Below are 21,857 nucleotides of genomic sequence, written 5' to 3'. Positions count from 1 at the left end.
TGCAATCAAAATTCAAGGAGCATATCGATAATCAAGTGCAATTAATCTGCTAATATCCCCCCAGTGTTGGAATAATGGGGACATTAACACGGCTCATCTGTTGTGACTGCGCCTCCTCCTCGCTGTTTGCTAGTGGCTTACTCACAACACGGCGCGCTGAATGCTTTCTGACAGGTATTTTTCAGCTCTCATATCACCAAAGTCAATTTGAATAAACGACTGTCATCTCCCATAAGGGCTGCTGCTGCTGCACAAATTTCTCCCCACTAAACAGGTTTCCAATCCTCAATCAAATAGTGCATGTAAATTACCCCGTCCCATTTTCCAAACAATATCGATTGTGACAGAAAGGCACGAGATCAGAGCAGGGCACATTTTCTACGTCTGAGAGCTGCTTCAGCGTAGGATGATGGAGAGGCAGCGAGGGAGGGTGTCAAATATTAAACGTGTTCTCTCACGACGGAGGAGAAGAGCAGCATCTACCTACGCTGAGCAGACGCCAGGGAGTGTGTCTTCCAGCTGCGGTAGTGAAACATCTCATAAAGACCATCAACCCTCCTGCAGACATTATGCTGATTGGCTGGGGGCGGCGGGGACGATAAACAAGCGTGCAGAAGGAACATTAGCAACAGAATGAAGTAATTCCGTGTTTTTCATTACACCTGTAAGTCAGTCTAAAATACAAATGCCTTTGTATTGCATTTCTTTGATCAGTCTGCAAAAGTTACTGATAATTTTTGCAGAAGGCAGAGATGTTAATTGGCGGCAGAGTGAGGCATCAGCATACATCAGCAGCGAGGTGCTCTCAGCTCCCCACATCCTTCACTGCTGCGGACCTGTCGCATTCATAATATATGAAATCTGTCTTTTATAATTCAACTGGAAAAGGAAACATATCTTGATAGTGATTTACAGGAGACAGAGCTGGGCGAGGGTTTGGATTCAACTCCATCATGTGATCAGTTTCCTTGCAGAAAAGAAGAACGAAAACCTCCGATAGAGGATATTCCTCTGGCTGTATCAATCAATGTTGTTTTTTTAAAAATATTCAATAAAACATTTGCCTGTAGGCCTGAAAGTCAATTGATTTAGGTTTCTATAGCAACTTCTTGGCGTAACCAATCAAACTGCTGTTTTCACTGTTGACACAGTATTACGAAGGCTTGTAAAGATGTGAGGAAGAAAACACAATTAAATGGATCGAACCTTTGTGAGAAAATGATAGACTGCAACAGAGCAAGGAGAAGCTTTGTGTCCTAGACTTCATGAAAAAATGATTTCTCTCGCCAGAACAGAGGAACAGATACAGCACTCCTCAGCACCGTGTCTGGGGATTTGAATGGATTTTGGCACCTTTTAATTAGTTTTCCTTTCTTGACCCGGGTAATTAATCTCCTACCAAGTTTATAACAGCAGAGGCCAATGACAAGTGCTCAGGCGTGAACCGCCTCCTCTCTCAGGTAGGTGAATAAAGGGTAGGGTTGAGTCTACAGAGCGTGATGGTGTCCTCAGGGTTCGCCCTCTCACAGAATGCGCTGCTGTCGTGAACGTGTGAAGGGAATCTGGGAGATACCAATAATCTCCTGAAATATACACAAAGATCAATACCAAACCTTTCGAAATATGAGGCAGAAATGTTCTCCCTGAGGCCGCCGGAGTAAAGATCAATCATTCTATAAATCTATACAAGAAAAGTCAAAGCAGGACAAATAACACAAACGCAGCAGACGTCTCTGGTGACAAGAGGTCACAGTGAGGCTAAAGTTCACGGAACATGTAAGCACGTCCCCCGGAAACTGGAGCAGGTGAGAACACGATCCCCTGTGGGAACAGTACAGAAAATCAGCAGTGTGCACAGAATAAAGCCACTGGATGCACAGTACTTTATACCCGGCTCTCGTTCATTTTTAATGAAGTATAATAAGTCACAGCACCGGAGGACAACTGCAATCCCCAGACCAAATGATCTAACAACACTGGGCCTTTTCCACACCGAGTATCCGCTGACAACAGTGACGGCGCCGAGGGAGCGAGCGGAACGTTGTCAGCTCGTCTGCAAACAGATGGGAACAACCAAGGTGTCTCAGCCTGGCTGGTAATGACAGCTTGGAGAAAAAGGCCGTGCTCCTCATGACTTATCAAAAGATGAAGAGGGCGAGGTGGTCGGGGGCTTCAAACATCGGTGTCCTTCTTCAGTGTGCTGGTCATTTCTTATTTATGAAATTGAACACTTGAGGTGAGTTTCAGGGGCAGAGTGAAATAACAAGCGGCCCCGTGTGCTGTCACAGTGGAAATCATTTGAAAAAGGCATCCGGTGTGTTCCTGTCTGGGTCTCTGCTGACTGCACTGTACGAGAGGAATTACCTTTCACTGTGACGCTTCCGGTGCTGCTCGCCACGCCGAACTGGTTTCTTGCCACACAAGTGTACAACCCGGCATCGGCTTTGGTGGCGTTCCATATTCGAAGGTTACCGTTGCCCAGAATGGAAACTCTGTGAAAATGAAAGTGGTTTAAAAAGTTACTAGACAGCCGATGAGTTTACATGCACAGTTGCATCCACAACTGTAGGTGGCAGTATTTCCCCTGCAGCTGGAGGCAATTACACTTCAGTAGCCCCTTTGCATCAACAAGTTAGCAAGCATTGTCCAACAACAGACTTCAACACACAATTCAAGAGAAATGGACAACAGACTAAGTTTTGTCCTCGTCTCCTCACAATCGTATGGTTCTTGGCACAGTTTCACACGCCATGACCAGTGACATGATACCTTCCTGGACTGCCGGACGTACACAGCATGATCAGAATTCCAGAACAGTTTGGGGCCGACTGAACCTTACACCGTCTAGGTTTGTTCGTCCAACTCTCCCCAAAAATGTAGGTGACTTCAGTTGGATTAACGTGCCGGAGTCCATTTTTACCCTCACTTTGTGTTTGCTGCCATTAGAACATCTACAAAAAACAACAACACAGCAACACATTCTGTTTCTTTGCAGATGACAATGAATACAAGAATGAGGGTCATCCTCCAGGGGTAATAAATTCAGCAGAAGAAATCTAGGACAACAGTGGCTCAATGCCCTTTCCACACCACGGCCACAAGTGCTTCAAAAAGGTCAAAAAGCCTCGACCAAACTTGACATTTTCTAAATAACAAGCACAAATGGAAATTGTGCCCTTGAAAGCAAGGTACTGTGGGAAATCAAGGCTGGACCAACCTATCAAAGCATGCAGAATTTTAATTATCTCAAATGTTCTGCTGAATCTGCAAACTGTAAATATGAAATGGCGTGCGTCTGATCATGAGAGGGGAAAATGATGTGTGGCCACTAAATCGCTCTGCTGACAGAGTCAAAGGAGTCAGAGCACAGCGAGCAGATGGCGGCGAGCTTTTATTGACTGACGATGACACAGTTGGTCTTCTTTAACAACAGTTCTTCATGGACACGAGCACACGCACGCTCTGTAAGGTGAGTCACGTTTATCAGTGGATCACCAAACCATACCAGAGGTTATCTCACGGCAGACGCATCGCTGAATAACCCAGTCCTAACGAAGGAGTCGGCGCCACCGTGTGGACGAGCACAAGTGGGTTGTTGAGCTGAATGCACCTGAGGTATGAATGAACTCGAAGATTGATAGTTTGTTTTTAGTTCAAATCCAAGTGCTTGCATGTCACTGAGCAAGCGGCTGTAAGTTTAGCTGTTAGCTCGGGCTAAATGTACGTCGCTGGCTCTTTCTGCATTCTGATGCAAAAGGGAAAACATCTTTGTGAACTGTGGACATTTATTTGTGAGTACTTGAGAGGGAGAACACGCTTTTTAGACGAACATCACGTTAAGATACTGATGAAGTCTATAAACCTGCAGTCAAGCACCTGCAGGCGCACGAAGATTCAGAGCGTTCTCCATTTTGCTTCCTAGACTGCGGATGTCACTCTTTCTGAACACTAATCTACTTTCCGATGGACTGAAAAACGTCTTTGTTCGACAGTTGAAGATGGCAGTACAAATTCGGCACGTTGGAGGTCACAAAGACACAACACACACTTCAGCTCTCCCACTGGCTGTGAGGTGGGTGTTTTCCTCCGTGCGTCAGTGATTAGCTCAAGTGCATGTACCTGTGTATCGTGCCTAATAACCTGCGACAGCGCCCTCACATCAATTGGGTCTTTTTCTCTCCGGGGTTGTGATAAGAAAAGGCAGATACATTTAAGAGAAGACACTTCCAGACCTGCAGGGTAGTGCTTAGTGGACGCTTCTTGGTTCCAGGGGAAAGTGCTGAATGGCCAATAGACAATGAGGTCCATCACTCACATGACCGACCCATCACAGGGTGGCGTAACGACATCAAACCTGGAGGCCAGTAAAGGGAAGGAAACGGTCCTCTTTAATGGCGCCTCGGTCATACAAGCGACCATAACCCGCAGCAGAGTCGCACAATTAATACAAATAATACACATTAATTACACACTTTATCGCAAAGGCAGTCTGATGATTCTGGTTATTCAAAGAAAGGCGACAAACACATCTGCTGTCAATTAACTGGAGGCCTTATCAGGGAGAGCAGCCAGAACAAGCTGTGACCTAATTCAAGTCAACAGCAGCAATAGCTCAGTATAACTAAATACCTGCGCTCCGTGCAGCCGCAGTCCTCTTACCCACAGGGACACAACAGCTATCATGTGACTTGCACACCATGCATCTTGTAAGAGGAGTCTGTGTGCAGAGCAAACAAGTGGTGCAGCATGTCAGCACCACGGCTCCTACTGAGAGTTAAATCCTGGGAGGCGTCCAGTGGAGCCGCTTTGTTCTTAGCCGCTCCTGCAGATCTACCTGTTTCTTTTCAGGCTTCACCTGGAGATGCATTTCACTTTCACTCAAGTGTTCGTCATCGTAGTCTGCAGCTAATGGAGGAGCAGCTGAGGTCAATGTAGCAGAAGTCAACGGTGGTGAATAAGAGGCTTCTCTCCTCTCTGCCATGGCAGCCCAGACATCATGTCTGAGCGCTGTGCCCATTATAAGAGGAGACATTTCCCGGCTCCATCCCGAGAGATGCCAGTGGAGGGGCAGGTATCAATAATTCACAGGTGAGATGAACACAAGTGCTGCTGCTTTCATCCCTGTCTCACACGGGTTTAATGGAGCCCGCAATAATTCTCCTAAAAGGAGGTGATTATTGTGAACACAGCGAGATGGCCAAATGCACTTGTGTCATGCAGGAAAACACAGGTGTGTATTTTGGGTGAGATCAAGCCTCTGAGGACAGGGGCTGATCCTCGGCGTGCTGTGACAAGATGAAAGAGACAAATAACATCAGTCACGGAGCAGCCAGCGCTGTGAAGTGGAAATCGCAGGAAAGAGCCGGTTCCAAAGTAAAAAGCCTGTTTTTGTTAGTTTTACATTCTCTTTGAGACGCTGTTAACAGATGCCGGGGTTTGCTTTTTGTAATCTTCCTCACAATCAGAAAGCCACTCCAAACCCTTGATTTGATGCTTTACTCAGACATATTTTGGCTTTGATCTGTGTGATAAATTCGACATTCGGAGAGGAAACTGTCACAATCCAAATAACGAGCTGCAAAAAAGGCAAAAAAATTGTACATAGACAGCTTTGAACTGAAAGTGTGGGCCTGGAATGCAGAGTGAGCCTCTAATGGCAGCAGCGGGAGCTTCTCTTCTAAGGAGGGAGATGTGTTGTGGCGCTCACTGATGCTGGGACGACCTGGCGTTACTCCTGCAAGTTCAACATGCAACAGTATGAATAATGATGGATGCCACGTCCACGGCCAGCTCCGGATGGGAGGTACTCGGGCTGACTGGCAGCAAGGCTGCAGGCTGTGTGCGTCTCTACTTAATTAACAGGGTAAATAAAACGGGCTTGTGAAAATAGGGGTTACGATTGTATCAGTGGAAGTGCTGAACCATGAGACCACAGGAAGAGAGATCGTCACAAGCTTAGGTGCTTTCACTAAATAATGACGCACGGAGGAGCGCCTCACTGCACACGCCGCTCGCTCCACTCTCCTCCAAATACCAGTTAACACAATGGAAAAGCACTGCGGGGAATGTGTGTATGTGTGCGCGTGTGTGTGTGTTGGGGCACGTGTGTGTGCGTGTGTATGTGTGTGCGTGAGTGCGTTGGGGCACGTGTGTGCGTGTGTGTGTGCGTGAGTGCGTTGGGGCACGTGTGTGCGTGTGTGTGTCACACTGTTTGCCGGCTGCAGCGACCTCACAGATACAGTGAGGTGAGGTGAGACTGTGTTACTAGATCCGACCCCCATCGACAACCATCGACCTGCCTGCAGGTGGCGGTTCTAATCATAATTGTATCAAAACACGAGTGGTTCCAACATGGCTGCAGGCGCGGGGCCGTGACGCTGCGAGGTCACTGTTCTCTCTGAGCCGGGACAAAGTGTGGGACCTGACTTCAAGTGTTGATCTATGCCCTTGACTGCTAAAAGCCTGAATAGCATCAGTGGGGGGGTCGGGCTGTCTGAGATAAATTGAAAGTCTGTCTCTCCTCAGGTTCCCCATTGTGTGCGTAGCTGGAGAGAAACGGCTTTGTCAGCGGCATAAATCAAGCCCAGCTGTGCGACGCTGAACCTGCCGAGCTACGGCGCCTGCTTCATGCAGCATCATGACTGAAGGAACGTTCTGTTGCCTTGTGAAGTTGTCAACAGCGAGATTAAAGGTCAAGAGAGGCAGCAAAGCAGGAACGCTCTTCATTTTTGTTCTTGCGGCCAACAAAGCAATCGGCTGACACTGAGAAAGGGGACACCTGGGCATTTACTTTTGACAATTCTCCGATACAGGTGTAATTGATATTGATTTTGGCGATGCTCAGACCTGTACCGGCGCCTCTCGTCTTGTTGCATGGATCATTAGCTGCACAGAAGGATCGCAGCATTACTGCACCTGAGAGGAGATGATGAACTGAGGTGAATGCAAATGGAATGACAGCAAAAGACAAACTGCAAAAATCAACATCGATACATAAACTTGACTTTACTGGACGACGACGGCAGCTGCATGAATGACACTGAAGTGTTTGCGTCCGAGCTCCGTCCGGGCCGAGCAGGACCAGGTCCTGGCACTTGTTTGCTAGGCTTGGCCAGTATCTCTTGTTTCCTACCGTGATTTTCCTGACATTCTACTGAGGTGCCAACACCCGAACACTCAAAGAAACAAAAAGCACAAACGCATCACGAATGCTACGTTGACACGACGCTGACATCGCCAAAGAATCTGATGGAAACTATAAAGTCAGACAGGCGAAACACAACGCGTCTGACACGCTGCTGGAGGAAGTTTACTGGGCGGAGGACAATTCTCCTCCTCCTCAGGCCACAAATTTGTTTTATCCCAAACACCAGCAGTCGCTAAATTCCTGGAGGCGCCAGTGCCACGCGCCAGCAGCTCTGCTCGTGACACTGGTAGATCACGCAGCCCGCACCTGCCCTCTAGTGGTGCTCTCTGGCCACGTCGATACATCAGTTATTAGCAACGGAGCGTCTGTGAAATTAACATTATTGAAACTGCTGGGATGCTGTATTGCGTTTGAATGGCATATATAGCAGTGCATCCTGTAGTGTGTCATATAGTGATGAAATCCTATCATGAGCTATGTATGGCGTGTGTGTGTGTGTGTGTGGGGGGGGGGGGGGGGGGTGGCAAGGTCCTTGCCTGCCCTCGCAGTAAAACTTTGAGTTTGATACGGAGCACCCATGCAGCACACACCAGATTGTGTCGGAGGGTGTGTGCAGCGTTAAGAGACAGCTGACAGACAGAAGGAGAGATAAAAGAAGTTGAGCTTAAACATGCCAATGAGTCAGGACTCAGCGTGATCATATTAATGAGCACAAATCACTCCCTCAGCAGTGGAAGTTAGCAGGCAGCTCGATAACATTTTCGTCTAACAGACTCGGAGCTGTAAGGAAGCACTGTAGCATGCAGACAATTACTATCAGTCGTGTAGAAAATGCCCATCTGACAGGGATCTTTTGGAGGTGTCAATCAAAGCTCTGCAACAGGAGAACAAGAGCCTTTGTGGCCGCCGTCACAGCACGATTGCAGCAAGACAGAGCGAATGACTGAGAATGATTGACACTAAGTAAAACACTTATGGCCTGATTTTTCTATCTGACTCCATTAACAGCCCAGTAAATTGCAGGTAATCCTTGAAATGACTTTCCTGTTGCTTTCACTGTACGGTGACATTCGTCTCTGAGGCTTCTTTGGCAATTTTGCTGCTTTGTAACGGCAGGGCCAGGGGACACGGGTGCTGGGCCGCCGCTGCAGTACTCCTCTCTAACTCTTGATATGAAGTACACACTGCTGCTACTGCTCCTCTGTGTATTCCCACCATCTTGCCTGTCAGTGGCGGTTCTGTTGTTGTTGTGTTCTTTTTTTGATAGACACGGCAGAACGTGTACACACACTAACACTGAGTCCAGAGTTTGTCAGACCATCAGAATATTGGATCCACTCTGGGAATTTGCTGCTCTGTTTACTCATGACATAACGAGGCGTTAAGCCTCAATATTCATGACTGAAAGAACTGGGTAGGCTGGTAAGTTCTGTCCGACTGCATCGGCCCAGTTCTGCATCCGCCCCTGAGCATCATGTGTCCAGTGGCCTTGGTCAGTCAGAGACTTGAAAGGCTGATTTTCATCAGAAATGTTTGAGGGCTGTGAAGAACCCATCAAATACTCATCCAGATGAGTCAAGACGCCACAGTCGTCACAGTTAGTTAGTTAGTCAGTTAGCTGCCTCTTAGATGATCCTCTAGTTCACCATCACCTGTATCTGAACCTGTACAACCACCAAAATGATCCGTGTCCCTATGTGTACTCAGAGGGGGCGGGGCTCCACCAGGAAAGTCAGACACATTCCTGTCTACATCAGTACTCGTCCTGAGTATGTAAGTGTTTCAAAGAGAGAGAGAGAGAGAGAGAGAGAGAGAGGGAGAGAGAGAGGGAGTGTACATGCGGAGGACAGAAATAAAAGTGGGGCTGTGATTCATCTGCAGGCCGGAAGATGATGGCGGTTCTGTTTATTCATGTGTGATGAGCTGACAGCTGATCTGGGACGATGCAGGTCTCACTGCTCCTGTCATAAAAGCACCTGCTCCACTTTTCTATCGATCTGCAACCAAACACGTGATACGATGGAGGAAGAAGAAGTTGTGTCTGCACTCAGCCACCAAGAAACACGTCTAAGGTCTGTGTGGCGAGCACAGCGACGGACAAAACAGCAGCACGCCAAAGCAGAAGAGGCAAAGAATGCAGACTGGAAAACAAATTAAAAATAATGATAATAATAATAATAATAATAATAATAATAATAGCAATGAACTTCATGTAAATATCAGCTTTTGTACATAACATGCAGCTCAAAGTGCTTTGTATTTGAAGTATGAAAACTACAATTAAGTGAGTACAAAAACATGCAACGGCCAACCGAACTAAATCAAGTGGAATAAAGGAAGCGCTAAACTCTAGAGATGGAGGGTGGAGCTGCAAGCCTTCAGCAGCAGGCTGAGAGCTGCTCCTCCAGGAAGCCTTCGGTGCAGAGGACAACCGTGTCGTCATCTTACTGTCAAAGTTCTGTTTAACTGATCAGATCCGTAACTCGACAGAAAGCCTGCACTCTCACGCACTGGCAAGCGCACACTCGCTCATGCTGCCTATAAGGACCTCATTGCAAATGAACCCTCTCAGAATAAATGTAGTGTAAAAGTGTGCATTTTTAATAGGAAGGTGTCTTAATGAAGCAGGCAGATTGAGAGCGTCCTAATTCCCGCCTGTGCAACATGATGTGATTGTGTTGGTAATTGCATTGCAAGGAGAGCGAGTTTATCAGCCGGGGCCACAGTGGGGTTTGTGTATGTACTTCCAGAGAATTCCTTTAATCACAAATTGCTCTGCTGCTGTACTCCCCTCCACAGATATCCATCTCTCCTTGTGTGCTGAGGTATCCCTGCAGGAATAAAGAGCACACACATGTTCCACAGGAAATTGTCAGAGGAACCAAGATGGATTACTCATGCTGCGCTGGCAGATTCTCACTTTGAAAAATGATATCAGCCACAGTCTCCCAGATAAAAATAATCCCGAGGAGCAGTTCAGTGGCTGCAGACGATTCTAACCTAATCTCAGAAAACATCTCGGAATTCACTGTATCTGAGATTTGAGTTTAGTCAGTCGGCACCAGATTCTTGGAGGAAGGGACTTTTAACTCCCGACATTCCCTTTGAAAAAGTGACTGAAGCAATGACAGATGAAAAATGATGGGTGAATGATCTTAATGAGCCAAGTGATGAATGGGTGTATCAGCTGGGATCGAGCTCCCTCCCCAGTATTCGCAATGCCCCCCTTAATAATTGGATATGGAAATTGAACTGCTGCGACAGGCAACAGTGTGTTACAGTCGCAGTCAATCACAGCAAACGGAATCAATACCAGAACTAAACTACACGCTACACCTTTGTTGTTACAGGCAGATTTATTCCACTCGCTAGATTTGCTTGTTAGATTCATTCATGTTCTTATCAGCTGCTGACAGGTCACTTCTCCCCCTAAATACCACAACTGTGGAAACACCCGTTACAAGATGGAGCAGAAGCATCGCACGACTCAGAGGAAAAGGGCCTACACAAGTGGAAGAGACACCAAGAACAGTGACACGAGGAGTCTTTTTTGGGTTGCCACACCACACTTGTGACTATTGGAATACTTCAACCACGTCAGGTCCAGCTGGTCTCGAGTGGACTCAACGGTAAATGGACTGGTTTTATAGAGCGCTTTTCTACCTTAGCAGCACTCAAAGCTCTTTACAGTGTCGTCTCATTCACACACACATACACACACACACACACACACACACACACACACACACACACACACACACACACACACACACACTGATGGTGGAGGCTGCCATGCAAGGCACCAACCTGCTCATCAGGAGCAATTATGGGTTCAGTATCTTGCTCAAGGACACTTGGACATGGTCACCGGGGTCCAGGATCGAACCAGCAACCCTTTGGCTGCTAGACGGCCACTCTACCCCTGAGCCATGCCGCCCCCACCCAATCCAGCTGGTCTCGGGTTCAGCTGGTCTTGGGTCATACCTGGCGCTGCAGCAGTTGTGTGAAGGTGTGTGTGGACTGGAAATGTCAGAAGTCCAAACTTAGGTGACAAGCTTGACTTTCACATCTCTAGACTCCCTCAGGACAGAGTTCCCGCCACAGATCGTCTTTCTACCGTGTTCTCCGTTGCTGTGGAAACAGCAGAACGCTACAATGCTACATGCTAAACTACAGTAGAGTGTTTCATAGTGTGTCTGTGAGCGGCTTCAGGTCTGATCTCTGGCATCTGTGATTGACCACTGCAGCACGACCAATGAGCCGCCAGCTGCCCTGCCTGCTGGAGCTGAGCTGGTGTCCACATGACCACAGACCACCGCACTGACTGAACCGCCGCTGCTCATTGTTGTTTCGCTTTATAAACCCAAGGTGAGGCGACTGTAACGTCTCCTCCTCCACTGTGAAAAGTTCCCGTGGGGTCAGATGTGAAGACGTTCCCCCGATGAAAGACAACGTGCTGGCTGGCGAGGGTTAGCTTAGCTTTAGCTTCAGAGAGTTAGCCAGAGTTCACAAAGATGGAGCTCCTGAGAGATGAGGAGGAGGATGACCAAGGGGTTCTGGAGATTTTCACATGGGCCCAAAGACCACCTGAGCTGTGGGGGTAGCTGCCCAGGCTGGTGGTCGGTGGCGTGATGAGGCTCAGCTTGAAAACTATCGAGAAGCCAAAGATGCAAATGAGAACGTAAATCAATGAGCAAAAAACAAACAAAAACAAAATATGAACCAATCAGATGAGACGATTCATAGTCAGGGGCGCCCCGGGGAGGTGCGGTTGGTTTTGCTGAAAGTGATTCTGGTTCAGATGAGTGAGAGGACCTGCATCATCACCATCATAATCATCATCATCTCCATCGCCATCATCAGGTGTGGATTCAGTCTATGAGGCGCTCTGTAGCCTCCGTTAAAAAACAAGCAAACAAACACACAAACAAAACCGGTGGTTGCATTTACAAAGCTTGAACATGACGTGATTTCTACCTCAGCTGTTTGCCTTCAGCAACATCTTCTGAGGACTGAGGCTGAAACACAGCGATGAGATTATTTCTGTCTGCCAGACGTCTGGATAAATAAAACATGGAATCTGCAACACCGACGAAGACGAGCAGGCGCCTCAGAACAGTGTTGGAGGATCAGCAAAGCGCTAATCCTCAGTTTGGTCCTGTTCTCAGAGCGGGGGGGTTGTGGTCGGGGGTGCTGTTTAGCTGCAGCCGAGGAGCGACGATATGAAAAGCAGCAGTTAGCTGCTGTCCACAGCAGCCGCTTTAGACTGTAAACCTTTCCTGCAGGCTAAGTAATGAAAAGAGTCCTCCAGGGCATGTAAGCTTTCAGTGCTCAGGCCTGGCGCGCCGCTAACCTCCAGCCAGAGTCAGAGCGGCGCTGCACAAGCAGCTGTTCAATTAAAGTCAAACAGGGAAATTAGAAATGGGCTGATTAAAAAATGTGAAGCAACATTTAAACATGATAAACAATATGAACAGCATGTAAGAGTGAGGAACACCCATTCATACAGATCTTTTATCATTCCCACCTTTATTAATTCTCCTGTTTCCATTAAGTCTTCACGAAATTAAGCCCAGAGACATTTGATGAGACGCTTATTAAAATCTTGAAAGAGAACAAAGCTACTATATCATGGGCAGATAGCGAGATGTCGGATAAGTAGACGCCGCGCTCCTCGGCGGTCTTGCCGTTCTCCTGACACTGATTCTTTCTGGAGTGAGTCTGGCTGAGCAGATGGGCCCATAAACGGAGATCACTCTGTGAGACATCTCTTCATTTACGTGACAGTCACGCTTATTTGCTCTGCCAATGTAGGAGGGATGTATAATATGCAAGAGGGAGAGTGCAGCGCCGGGTCGTCTGGCCAATCCAGCATTAGCCAGAGCTGCTCTCTGCACACACTAATAGACTCATCCACATCCAGGCCACATCCCCGCATCCCCCCGTGTCCTCTCACTTTATCTCAGCGAGCCACTCTGAAACTTGTCATTTCAAGCTCTCACCTACATCTCCCAAATTAACACACACCACTTAGACGCCATAAACACACCAATAGATTATTGCAGAACTGCTGGAGGCACGAAATGAGCCAGCTAACATCTTGCGGTAGTGATTTCCCATGGATCACCGATACATGCGCCCCGCTTGCTCCTCAACGGGTGAGTCTCCGGAAGTAAAAACTCAATTAAAGTGACGTCAAAGATGAGAGGAGAGATAAAAAATAAACAAATAAATAAAAAATTATGCGGGCGGGGGCTGATATTCAGACCAATTTCCCAAAGCCTTTAATTTCTTCAAAGTAAATCGCAGACTTTAAAACCACTGGTTCACCAGTAAGTCAGGCTGTCAGGCGTCGCCTTCTGAAAAGTGCCATTAGGACACATTATACGGGTTGACTGCTCGATTGGATGGATACTCAACGGTTGCGTTAGCGTCCAGCACGACTGGACGGCTATCAGTTTCATTTCGATACAAACCACTCAGTGAAATCATCAACTGATCAGAAATGACTTTTTTCACTGCTTTACAACACACATTAAAGCTCAGACACTGAAAAGTCACAGGTACAAGTACAAGGCAGATTACTACATCATGTACATGTACATGACATACTCAGTTTAGGTTTTTGCTCGTCGACGTGAAGCATGAGGCGCTGCTGGGAGGAGCTACAGATGAAGGGAACAGGACTTGGGATCTCTTCTGGATTCATGTCAATCTTCAACCAGAAGAAAAACCTGAATGTGCACCTGCTGAGTCCACAACTCGTCCCACTTCATCCCTGTACCGTCCACAACTCGTCCCACTTCATCCCTGTACCGTCCACAACTCGTCCCACTTCATCCCTGTACCGTCCAATCACTTTGTTTGTACTTGATGTGCCGCGAGTATTGTGTCTGCTTAACGGCACATGAAGTTTACTACAGATTTGAATCCCACACAAGCAGTAGAAGCACATGAGTTTGAATGTGAGCACGAATGCCCAGCATCTGGCAGGCAATGAGCTCTGGGAGGCTGGAACACAGAGAGATGACGGGAGTTTTACGACCGTTACTGTCGAGGGCGGCGGGCGCAGAGACAGCAGAACTCACGCTGTCACGTCCCCCTTTATCACCAACACCTCTTCAATTACTTGTTCCATCTCAACCTGTGTACTTCTACACAGATTCTACAAAGTTCTCGGTGTAACCAGGAAACTCTGCATGGATTCTGTCGACGCCTGGCCGGGTCCTCGCCGCAGCCTCGGCGCTGCGCGGGTGTGATTCCTGCCATCTGGCCAGGGGCATAAACATTTCTAATCTTCCTCTTGTGGTGTTTTCTGTAACCCATGGATGTCCTGAAGAAGGAGTGATTGGCTTGTTTGTACAGCAACACAATGAGAACACCTACAGGATGAGGCAGTGTTGATTTAGATGCTGTAAAGCGATAAAGAGGCGAAGGTTTTCCAACCAGATAAACCATCTGTCTCATCGTTTCATGACCAAACCACCCATAAAAAGGACACTTGGACTGCTGGCCAAGCAGGCCACTGATGGGACCTCTGAGGAGCTCCGACTGCCACGCTCACACGCAGTTACACCACAGAACTGTTCAATGTACTAATAATCAGAATCAGAACCCTCTATTCATCCCCAAGGGAAACTGTTCCTAACGGCGCTCCACTCAACAACACCACACAGGGAATGAAGAGAGAGCAAGGCTAAGCACATAGCGCACATAATGGCTGAATACTACTACTGTGTAGTACAGAGAAGTACAGAGAGGGTTCTCAGTAATCCCTCCTGTACATCTATAGAACTGTGTGAAACTACTCATGTGGAGGAATTAGAGTTGATAAAGCTGAGATGTTTCCGTAGCAACGAGCTTCCTCGCTCAAACATGTCATTCACATTATAAACACAAGTACAGTCTGCCACAGCTGAGACGACTGTCCCTCCTTCCTTCATCCCTCCATCCATCCAGCCCTTCCTCTGTCTATCCATCCATCCATCTATCATCTATCTATCTAGACCAGCTGGTTACTCGTGCGGTGTACATGTTCTATTACTAGTGTACCTAGTACTAGAGCAGTGTACATGCTCTAGTACTAGTGTACCTAGTACTAGAGTACCTAGTACTAGTACGAGTACTCGTCCCCGTCCTGGATTTCTCGCCCTCAGGCTCGTCCCCCCACCACTCAGCTGATCTCTTCTGCTTCAGACAACTCAGATGTTGGGTCTTAAATTTCAAGCTGGGAAATGAAAGTATAATGAAATCAAAAATGTCCTGCGCCGCCATCTTTTCTTCATCACGTCAATCATTTATGAATGGTTCAACCAATAAATATGAAAAAAACAATGTTGTTGGATCAAATATTTTGAAACGTATTACAGTTTCTGGGAAATACAGGCCACATTTTTGAAGTACTGCTGTAGGCTTGTGGGCACGGTGGAGGACCCACTGGTGTTGTTGACTGGGTCCCAGTCTGCCAGGTGCACATTGTTCTGGAGAACCATCTTCCCTCAGCCATTGTGCTACACATACACAGAGAACTAAATCCTGCCCCCCCCCAGAGCTGCAGGCTCCCTATTCACCCCCCCCCCCCCCATGCTCTTCCTAAAACAACACACGGGAAGATCCAGCAAAACTCATTTGCATCACATTTCTTCATCTCCAACCCATTTTAGCATTCTGACCTTTTGGACGACGCATAAAAGGAATAAGCATGAATACCTGATTTCCTATCAGCTCCTTGGGGAGGAGGCGTGCAGCGGCGTGGGATGGGATCTAATATTTAAAAACAACAACCCAGCAGTTAGCAGGCTGCTGCATCAGACCACAGCGAGGGGGATTTGTCCCAGCCACACCCAAAGCATTTGAACACCTCCCTCCAGGGGTAAACACCTTCTTCAATGGATTAAAAGATCCAGCACAAATATTTTCATGGCTGCCAAAGCCGAGGCAGAGATAAATACTGGGGGTCTTTAAAGGATGGCGTTAATGCAGGAGGGAGCAGCATCGGAATGTCAGCACATCCTGTGGCGGCTCACGAGAGCAGGGTTGATGGAGTGGGGCTGGTGTGTGTGTGTGTGTGTGCGTGAGAGAGAGAGGGCGGGGGAGGGGGTGACCAAACTTGAATCTTCCTTCTTGTGACATATTGAAATGGCATGTTTTTTAGGCTACTGACACGGCCCACTTATAAGCTAGACCTGCCCTGTTCTGCACCCTCAGCTGCTTTGTTCCAGCTGATGTCATCTAAACTGCGTCCCTGTGGGGTTGTCTGGGGTAGATAAGACATCCCCTCCCTCCTCTGCTCTCCTGCAGGAGGAAGGGGATGGGGCTGCTGCTATGAAGATGGATCACCCAGCTGATGACACCAGCTCCCTTTCTGCAGGAACCACTGTGGAGTGCTCACGCAATTAAGGCAATTAATCTTTGACAAAAGGGCTTCACAGCTTCCCCTGGCGACTTTAGACCTTTTTTACAGGTGCATAACTACAGAGCCGTGCTCCAACACGCATCCTCGTCTGCATTCAAACAAACAGAAAAAAATAACCGAGAATAAAAAAGCTGCCGCTCATAACACAGCCGGCGTTCACTCCGCTCTCACCGCAGCCTCATGATTCTCCAACCAACCAGCTGGACGCTGTCGTCGGCCTACAGGAGAGACCGCTTTTATTGGGCAGCTGTTAAGAAGACAACGATCTCCACAACAGATGCTAAACATTTTAACTGCGTGGCATGAAGCGCGTGTGCATATGTCACAGTTGAGAGGGAAGGGACATGATGGTGCTTTTAAGAGCTCTGGCGTGTGTTTTTCAAGACCTGCAAAAAAAGTTTTTCTACTTCCTCTCAGGCTGCAATCCTGGTCTCCGTCTAACGTTGCAGATCTGGCTGTTGCGTGCCAACAGAAGCGCTCAGCTAACTGTGCACGTGTTGTCCAGAGAGACAGCAAAACATACAGGAGGACAATGAGACTGATCTCACAACGGAAGGTAAGCTGTGCACCTCATGTCCCAGTTAGCAGATGTCTCCATCTCCTGGTGTGAAGAGAGGAAACAGAATAAGCGATGTAAAACCTCTAGAAGATGGCGTTGATGTCACATGTGACTGTAGAGGAGCTGCCTCTCAGCCAGAAGCGGAGGGAGGTGCTGAGGAATTAGCCAAGCTGTCGTAGCAGCTCGTACCGGACAGGTTGCTGCTGGACACGAAGACTAAGTTTGGCGGTAACTGTGAAGACGGCGGCGGAGGAAGAGAGTCGTTAAAGTGTTGTCTTTCCTCACATTTCCACTGACCTTCTCCACAGCGCCTCTTCATCACGATACTTTGATGGAGACACAACCACTGAGTGACAGCAGCAGCAGTCAGCCTGAACGTGAAACATAAAAATAACATCTAAAGCGGGAAAGCGCTGTCACGCGTTGGCCTGCTACAGAGGTGACAGTCAGCTGGAGGGTTGCTGTTCACTGACCCAGGCGCCCACGGTGCCGCCCCCACGCATCAGATTTTAGGAGCACTTGGCAATAACCACCAGTCCCTGTCTCCTCCCCATGAGAGGACGCGGCAGTCTTCAACTTAGATTAGGGCCAGCTGATATATGAACATTCACCACGTCAGCCCATCGACTGGTGACTGGCGATACGTTCATGCAGGGGGGGGCGGCTCACTCACCTCCCACGGGCTACGTTCAGCAGATGCTGCTCCTTGTTTTCTAAGGATGAAGCAGCTGTGGTAAATTCTTCCTTCAAAAAGAATCCCTGTATTTCAAATATTGAAGAGCTCACCTCAGTGATTCAAATCTTGATTCATTCATTGTGAGCCCAAGCAGTTGGTCACTGGGCAGTTGCTGGTCCAAATAAGAGTGTGAGAGTGTAAACAAGCATCTCTTTAACATCACTACACTTTGTCATCCATCGCTTCTTGAGGACCTCAGTTCAAAGACAAATGTGAAATCAATTTTGAACAATGAGTTCCAAATGACCGTTGAAGCGGGAGCGTGACGAGAGAGGCGCAGGGCGAGTGAAGGGCACCAGCAGCAAAACCACTATGCAAATTCTGGGCCCTCTTTGTTTGACAAGCAACAACACTGCTTTGTGTATAAGCAAAGGCTGGCGAGACAGTGTGCACACAGCCCTGCTGTCAGAGCCCAGTCATGCTGGAGTGGTGACATCAAATGGGTGACCCCTGAATGCAACCAGGCCGCCCAGCCAGGTTCCACACTTCACTCAGACACACACACAAACACCAGCAAAAGTTCTCACACGTGGCGCTCATCACAAGCGGGGTCAAACGTGGCGGGACGCTAAGACTGCCCTCTGCTACTCATGAAGTTGGCAAAGTGTCAGAAGTTGAATAATTAGATTACTGAAGCCTTTATCATCCCCGCTGAGGTGAAAAGTACTTGATTAGCACATCGGGTTTCCTCAGCAGATGGTCTGTGTGGCCACCACCAAAGATAAAACTCAGCACACCCCATTAACCGGGGGTTGGGCTTCATGCTGCTTTTTCACTTAGCGCTTCTACCGGCGTTCCCACCGTATCAGAGGACTGCATCGAAATCTCTCCACCCACATGGAGAAATACGAACATTATTTCAGAGCACGTCTCTTCCTGTGACAGAAAGTAGAGCAGGTCAGTGCTGGAGGAAGAACTCAAATGCTCCACTGACGTGAACGTCCGGAATTCAACGACAAGCACGGAATAATTAGCAGTCAAACGGAGTTAAAGTAGGCAAGTTGGCACTGTTGAGTGTCAGCTGTTACTGTATATATGATGTGCTTTTTAAAACAAAGACATACGTGTAATAGTACTTTAATGTTGTACTTTAATGTTGTAGTTTACAGGATTGTGTCGGACTGCGCTGAGGTCAAGTTGGGTTTTTCTCCCGTTTCCATGTTTTGTCTTGTCGTTTACCGTTTTATTTTGAAAAGTAACTGTCCTCTTGTTTCAGCTGACTTGCCCTTCCTCTTGTGGCTTGGTCTTATGGCGGAGTGCTTCCATCTGATCCCTGTTACCCTGTGTTTCTATGCTGTCAGTGTCTCCCTTTGTCTTGTGCCAGCGTTCCGTCTCCGTGGGTTCACCCCAGTCCTTTGACCACAGCCTTGATCGGTGTTTTGTGTTTTCCTACCACCAAGGAAGAGATTTTTTGTCGTAGGTTTTTCTATCTTGGTCCAGTCTTACGTCCTTCCTCCCTGAGGAGTGAGCTGTTGTTTCCTTCCATAACTTAGTGCCTCCCGTTATTTAGGGGTGTTTCAATCAACCTTCAATAGCCGATTGTGTTTATTCCTCCTTTGAAAGGAGGTTTTTTTTTTATTTCTCATAGCCACGCCTCTTCCCGTACGGAAGAGGGGTGATCTTGTGAGACAGGTTCGTAGCCTGTCTTTGTTCCTCACACACACACCTGAACCCTGCGCCTGCGTCCGGTGTCCAAGCCTGGTGGTGACAGACTGGAGCCTATTTGAGACACTTTTCCTGATACTGAGTGCATCACATCAATCATGTCAGATGATTGTGACAAAAATGCAACACATTTGACTCTGAAATGTGAAGAAGAAGAATAGAGCCGCAATAAAAGTGAAACACTCAAGAAAAGTGCTTAAATGTGTGTGCTACCACTAAAAGTGCAAAGCGGAGGGTTCAGAGGTTCAGTCCTTCCGTCTGCGTGCAAATCAAGACTCATCATTAACGTGCGATCATCGTTTAACTGGAGGTGACAAAATGACCATTCCCTCCATTTTCATTCATTTTGGTTTAACTGGCATAAAATTTTATTTCTGAAGACACTGTGTCTACATACGGATTTAAAATGGTGTCTAAATATTTCATGGTATTTTTTGCAGCAATGATATAATTGGCAAGAAAAAAAAAGGTTTCTTAAAAGCCATGCGAGTTAACACTGATCTGAGGTCAGAAGGTGAAAAGGTCAGAGGTTTACTGCGAAACACCGACCGTCACACAGGTTTCACAGTCCAATCTGCAGTCACACACAGTGGCAGCAGCGTGGACTTAAACACATATTAATATGCCTCTGTGTGTGTGAGTGTACATACACACATAGATATCTATGTATGTGTACATACACACATACATAGATATCTATGTGTGTATGTACACATTCATGAGGTGAATAAACAACTGGTGATCCAATGAACGACCACAGAACGGTTGTATTGCTACATCATCGTGATCCTGGGGGATCCCGATGTTCTCGGTCTTTAGACGCTCCTCTGGTGTTTCACCTTAAAGAGTTGTGGGACTGAGGAGACAGAGAGACATACATTTCTAGAATGTGGCTCCAAAAATGATGGAATATGATGGTGTCTTTCATTAGACCCTCTCTGCCCTCCAAAAGCAGTTTTTCAGTCTTCGCCGCTTCGCCTCGCAGTGCCAGCCTGAATGCTGCTTGGACTTTAAGCCATTATTCACGTTTATTTGCCCCCTGTAAAGCTCCGTCCAGGAGAAAGCTGTGTAAACATCGCAGCAGAGATGACTTATAGCGAACATTCAGCATTCATTACGGGAGCCAGCAGTTCTGTGTGGTCAGAACGCAGCCGCCGAGGAGCTGGGATGCCTCAGACGTCCAGACGCCCTCACAGCGCCTCACGAGAGTGAGTTACCTGTTGGTGTCCGCCAGGGTTTCGCTGCCCTTCCGCCACGAGATCACACCCCAAGGAGACATCTTGGGTTTGCACTCGATGAGCACGTCTCCTCCCACCTTGACCAGGGTCTGGCTCCTCAGCTGGTTGTGGGAGAAATCTGGAGCAACAGCTGAGAAGAGAGCAGCACATGAAGACGTTTGTGAAGTAACCGCTGTCTGCTTTTCCAGCCGGCGGCGGTCACGTGACTGTGCCGTACCGTGAAAGTGCGCTGGTGTGCTCACGCTGCTTCCAGAGAAGACAGGTATGTGGTTTTTGGGTATTTCTGGTACTATTTGGAGTTTTTGATGATACACTGATATGAAATTAATTTACTGGTCTATCTTGGCACAGATATTCAGAATTTGCTTAAAAATCTAATTTCAATACTTCCGAGGCTGTAACTTCGAATCAAATACTTCTATTTCCTACATGTCTTGTAGCCGGTGTGCAATCGAGGGTCTTCTTCTCTGGTGCGCTCACAGCCCTGATCAAAACATTAGTCAGCGTTCTGCAGTTTAACAGGCTTCAGTTTTTGTTTTATGAGCTCAGCTGAACGGCTGCCTCATGGACCCTCATATCATCAATGGCCTTGTTTACACAACCTCTGATAGGGACAAATTGATTCTGCTCATATTGATAAGTCGTTTATCAGATCAGACAAGTTCACGGCCTTGATTAATTGGTCTTCTCTGTCTGGGCTCCATCTTTAAGAAGGATTTAATTTATACAGATTAGTGGCTTCTGATAGTGGAGGGGTTTATGTTGATGCATGGGGCCGAGGAGGATGTGAATCCACCTTCAGCGTCCCCTCTCAGCCATCCGTTAACAACGTACAGGCCTTCAGCCCAACAGAAGCGCCGCCTGGCCGCCACTTTGATTTATGTCAAGGTTGCTCTCATGGGTGATGCTTGCTGGGGTGAGCAGGGGAGGCTGACCAGACACGTGGGTTTTGCCCTTTGGCTCAGGGACATCAGGTTCACTTCCTGTTTGTCCACTCACATCTCCATTTAGAAGTCTTTCCTTGGGTCTGCAAACAGGCCATTTCAGAATGGAGATTCTGAACTAATTCAACAAAATCAGGAGGCTCCACTCACAGC

General features: G+C 47.6%; 1 protein-coding gene across 7 annotated transcripts in view; it reads right to left on the bottom strand.

The window, feature by feature from the left end:
* cntn4 (contactin 4) overlaps positions 1-21,857 on the bottom strand; it is a 150,596-nt gene that overhangs the window by 23,750 nt on the left and 104,989 nt on the right. For all 7 annotated transcript variants that reach the window (XM_086197551.1, XM_086197557.1, XM_086197574.1 and 4 more), the window contains 2 exons: positions 20,740-20,890; positions 2,365-2,492 (listed from right to left, as the gene is read on the bottom strand). In XM_086197551.1, the coding sequence (XP_086053677.1) occupies positions 2,365-2,492; positions 20,740-20,890 (279 nt within the window). The remainder of the gene's footprint in view (positions 1-2,364; positions 2,493-20,739; positions 20,891-21,857) is intronic.

Source organism: Aulostomus chinensis, chromosome 3, assembly GCF_037954235.1.
Source record: "Aulostomus chinensis isolate RoL2024-O1b breed Wild chromosome 3, RoL_Achi_v1.0, whole genome shotgun sequence".
Lineage (NCBI taxonomy): Eukaryota > Metazoa > Chordata > Actinopteri > Syngnathiformes > Aulostomidae > Aulostomus > Aulostomus chinensis.
This window is presented reverse-complemented; position numbering and strand designations above follow the sequence as displayed.